This window comes from Erigeron canadensis, chromosome 8, assembly GCF_010389155.1.
Source record: "Erigeron canadensis isolate Cc75 chromosome 8, C_canadensis_v1, whole genome shotgun sequence".
NCBI lineage: Eukaryota > Viridiplantae > Streptophyta > Magnoliopsida > Asterales > Asteraceae > Erigeron > Erigeron canadensis.
Genome location: NC_057768.1, coordinates 38,299,714 through 38,304,743, shown reverse-complemented (window position 1 = coordinate 38,304,743; position 5,030 = coordinate 38,299,714). Strand labels below are relative to the sequence as shown.

At 30.0% G+C, this 5,030-nt stretch overlaps 1 protein-coding gene across 1 annotated transcript; it reads right to left on the bottom strand.

Moving 5' to 3' along the window:
• Nucleotides 1–2,631: 2,631 nt before the first annotated feature.
• Nucleotides 2,632–4,497, bottom strand: LOC122580367. The gene is made up of 3 exons (XM_043752639.1): nucleotides 4,095–4,497; nucleotides 3,155–3,249; nucleotides 2,632–3,050 (listed from the first exon to the last, which is right to left on the bottom strand). The coding sequence occupies exons 1-3, from the start codon at nucleotides 4,444–4,446 to the stop codon at nucleotides 2,757–2,759; spliced, it is 741 nt and encodes a 246-aa protein (XP_043608574.1). The 5' UTR covers nucleotides 4,447–4,497; the 3' UTR covers nucleotides 2,632–2,756.
• Nucleotides 4,498–5,030: the final 533 nt, after the last annotated feature.

Below are 5,030 nucleotides of genomic sequence, written 5' to 3'. Positions count from 1 at the left end.
TAATTTAGATTATTTATTTTTATATATTTTTTTTATTTTGAATTGATGTTGATAACTTGATACAGTGAATGAATAATAAAAAGAGAAACAAAAGCGATGAAGGGGGAATTGGGTTGACGTTGGACTGAAAGTGACTTCGTTATTGTGGAAGCTTCACTTTTGCACTGTCGTAGGAATTGTAGCGATTCTATTTTCTTTTTTCATTGAAAATTTGCTAAATTATGATTGATTAATCTTCTAAATTGTTTCTAATAAAAAAAATTGACTAATAATAATTTGATAATGCATAAAAAATTATAATTTAAATCATAAACCGACCACAAATGCCAAAAAAAAAATAAAAAATGATTAGAGGTGTAAAAATGACTATGTTAAAGTAAACATGAAATCGTTTAAACTTGAAACCAACTAGAGTTTTAAGAAACGAGCATAATACCCGCGCATTGCGGTGAAATTTTGTTTTAAGAATGAGATAGATTTGGGGGTAGTTTAGTCCAACTGTAGAGGTGGGTATAGAAATATGTATTAAGGTAAGGGGCATTTTAAACTTATCAGGTTCTTAATGACTTAAAGCTAATTTGCTTTATAAGAGAGTATAGATAACTTCCGATAAGGAAGACTAAGATGATTGGCACATGTCAAAAAGAGATCGCGGAACCTTTCATAATTGTTGCTAGAAATGAAGTAATAGACCAAACCGGATCGGAAAATTTTCAGATAAATTACATATAATATAAATACTTAATAAAAATCAACATGCATGAAAAAAAAATGTATATATTGTTTTCACTTTATCGAATTGGTACTTAGGGCCTGTTTGTTTTTTTAACCATTAAGTGACTGAATTGATTAAGTGACTGAATGGATAAATAATGTCTGTGTGAATTAAGTCAATACAGTTATTTTTTGTTTATTAAGTAAAAAAAACACACTTATGATAACTTAATGGATTAAATTTTTTTGATTAAGTCATGACTTAATTTATTAAGTCTCAAATAAACACCACCTTAGGGACTCATAATGTGTATATTTGTCACTATTTTCACGTATAGAGATAGAGAATTTTTTTATACCCATTTATCCTAGATATAAATTTATATTTATATGTTTAGTTTTTCTGTATAACTATATCCTTATATGTTTCTTTTTTCCTGTTATCATACATTATTACACCTTCTTATATCTAGTGGCGGTACTGTATGGGGGGCAAAATTTAGATTTTGTCATATTTTTTAAAATTTTTCATTGATTTTTAAAGATTTCCTCTAAATTTTTAACCCTTTTTAAATTTCTTTTTCACGAATTTTTTAATTTTATCCTCTTTAAATTTTTTTTTCTGTTACCATCTCTGCTTATATCCATGTATATACAAAAATACAAAAGCACCTTGACACGCACTTATATATACATAAGTGAACACACACATATTGTAGACTTCACACATATAAATATACGATTACATATTTGTTTTGCCACGTTTATTGAAGGTTTTGCTGAAACATTCATTTAACTATTGATATACAAATATGATTGTCTACAACTATATGTCATATCTCTTCCATATTTAAACTCTAACAAAATTGTGTATCGTTATCGTCATATATAAACTTCTATGGCTATGATTAATGTATTTGCACATGAATACACATAAGAAATTATATTTCTTTGAAAATACGATAAATATTGGAATATAATAGTTGCATATAATATGAAGATGTTAAAATTAACAATAATGTTAAGAACGATGGTTGGTGAACTTTAAAAAAAAAAGCTATAGGAGTAACTTTTCATGAACGGGATGAATAAATTAGCTTAATTTTATTTAGTTTAATTTAATGAATCAAGTGACATTTGTATGGATGACCTAACTAGTTTGTATAAGCAAATTGCTTCCATCATTTGCTAACAACAAATAAACTACTTTGAATGTTAAAGTGTATTCCTGTTCATTATTTGATTATATTGTGTAGGGTGTATTAAGTCGTAAACTATTGTTTTCATTCTTATATATTGTTAGACTAGCGAGTTGTTTTGTATCCAGTTACTTTATAATAGTAATCCAACGATAAAATAACTAGCTATAATACGATACATTCTACCTTTTGGTATTGAAAGTTGTTAAAATAACCAAAAAAGAAAAAGCTAATATAGTAATATGTCACAAGAAGCTAATATGCCGAAAAAATAATGACTATATATACCACTTATGCTTGAACCTTTAAATATTATCGTGTTGCAGTATTTTTTATTCCGCCCACTCGCCCTTTCCCACAGGGCCACAATTGGCCGGTTCCTTTTTTACTTCCATTTTGAGTTTTTGACCATCAATTTTCAAACTTTCGCTTTATTTCTGTTAATTTTTTGTACAGTAATTTAGTCAAACTTTCTTGTCAAGAAATTAATAGACTTTGTAATTTATACAAAATGGCCGATCGACTTGTATGAGGTTCTTAAGTCGTGATGGATTACTAGTTAAATGTTTTTATGTTCACACAATTAACTTGAGCTTCTAACATTATTATTAGATATCATCTTTGGGGAGTTCAGGGTGATCGGGGAAATAAAAATTGGAACATGAAAAATCTCAAAAGTGTATCATGGGCCATATAGAGTCTCACGGGCCAAACCACATAAAACACAATCCAATCCAATCCTCATTTACCATTTAAGAATGTACAAATCATATGTACTCAAAACTAGACCAAAACAAACAATATATGATGAAACTTACCCTTAATTTTATTCTAAGCTTTTGATCAAGCCAAGAGCCAAAAATCCTTTTGACGTTTGGTTGTAATAAGATAGCCACCAACTCTTTTACTCTTCCTTCGTACCGCTACTGCCATACAAGTGGCGTTTTGGACACAATAATCCGCCACTCCGCCACCATTGCCACCCAACGGTCTGCCGGCCCACGTCAACAATAGACGCCATGTAAATGGTTGCTTCTTTTGTCCTAGTACCAACATTGTCACCTCTTGTTTTTTTGCTTCTTCCACAATGGTTGTACCCTTCTCTGTTCCTTCTACCATCAATATCTCAACTTGTAGCTACAGTGACATATGAACATTTGTTAGTATTATTTGAATTAAAATTTCACACTTGTAATAAAAAAAAAAAAATGAGAAACAAGAAATTTCGGGTCAATACTCACATCCGAGTATTTCATCTGACATGTGTTTTTCATTGCAGAAAGAAATCCAGGAATTTTGGTAGCTTTCTCCTTATTATTAGTCCCCTGATCATTTCCTGAAGCGAATACATATATATTTAATTAGCAAGTACGAAATATAACACATTTAATCTTACTTGTTTCACTATGAAAAAGTCGACTTAGGGAAAAAGGGGCATGTTTACCATAGTACTTTCTACTTTGACCAGGAACCTTCAAATTTAGAAATAAGAAGTGGCCGGTAAACTAAATTAAAGCCAAATTAGATGCATAAAGCTTGAGGGGCTATTTCTAAGTCATTCATAATTTCATATGGCCCTTCGAGCGCAACTATCTTTGTCAAACCTGATGAAGTCATTCATATGTACTTTAATTTGGATATTGATTGATATGAAATTTTTAACCACCACCTTTAATCTATACCAAAACCCAAATATATATATATATAGCTAGATCGATAAACGCTAAGCCTCAAATAGCCCTACTATTATATTCTACCAATAACCGATTAGATATATCATCCGTATTAGCACATCACCCACCCACTGTCCCACTTGGTTATACTCGTATTATTTTAGGGTCGCTGAAATGTCACAACAACATAAGTTGTCCATAAATAACATGTAGAAATGGTAGAGTTTAGCATTGTACAACTAGAGTAGATAAAGTTTGAAATTAATTGTTGTGTAAATATCAACATATCGCTTTAATTAGTTATCTTAAGGGCTAGGCAACTTGTGTCTACTTATATTTTTTTACAATTTATTATAGCTAAAGAAAACCACAAACAAATAACTAATTTTATTATAATGCTTGCTAGTTAATTAGTGTGGCAAGATAATAACTTATATTAAAACAACAATTGCGATATCACTAGCTATTAATTATGTATTAACTAATAAATAACTGCTAAAAAACTAACCTTGCATAGAAGTAATCTTTTTAACATATAGAAGAACTAGAATGTCATGGCCCTGAACTGTATGCGTCAAGGCCCATTGCAATGCGTTTTTCGCTTCAATACTTGAATCGACAACGATCATCACTTTCCTGCTAATAACCTTCGGAGGCACTTGATCAACTTTAGGGACATCTCCCGATGTAATATCTTTCTCATTGCAACAACTATCAGAATCTTTGGATTTTTGGTCTTCGGTTTTAGTAAAAGAATCAATGTTGTTTTCTTTCAATTGTATAGTTTGTGAACGCACTCTAACATGTGGCCTAATTTTTGCTAAGCAAAAACTTGGCATTTTAGTGCCATTTCTGACCATTTTATTTTTTTTGTTCTTGCTCTCTCACCTAGCTAGTCACTTCCCCTTGTCATATATATGATGGCGAAGAAAGTAGAGTAGAGAATTTAAGATTTAAAAGGCTAAGGCAAGAAGATGGTAAGAGTAATATTAATGATAGGTTTGTGGGGCCTATAATTGTCTTTTTCCTTTTTGTAAAAGTAGTTACTCTTTAAATAATAAGTATATGTTGTTAAAAAAATAATAGTTATATTGTTGTTAATTAGTGAAGAATATCATATCAGTCTACTATAGTCTATATAAACGTTGTACGAATATATGAGGTAAGAGTATGGGCTCCCATGTCAAAACTTTCTTTTAGTTTACTTACGTCTATATCCCGCGTAAAATACGGATTGTAGAATAACCATTTTTAGAATTTTTAAAAGGTAAAATAATGAACCATTGATTCAAATGCATGTCTTGTATATTGTAAAATAATTATAATAGCTTTTCAAAGAATCCATTTATTTTATATATTTAAAATAGTTAGTTGATGATGATATAAAGATGACATAAGAAAAGTTTTGTTGGCTATGCTAGAAACTTGATAAGTTAGCTTTTCT

Coding starts and splice junctions, on each gene's coding strand:
- LOC122580367 (XM_043752639.1), bottom strand. CDS start 4,446: ATGGTCAGAAATGGCACTAAAATGCCAAGTTTTTGCTTAGCAAAAATT. Junction 3,250..4,094: donor AAAGATTACTTCTATGCAAG/GTTAGTTTTTTA, acceptor TATTCGCTTCAG/GAAATGATCAGGGGACTAAT. Junction 3,051..3,154: donor GTCAGATGAAATACTCGGAT/GTGAGTATTGAC, acceptor ATGTCACTGTAG/CTACAAGTTGAGATATTGAT.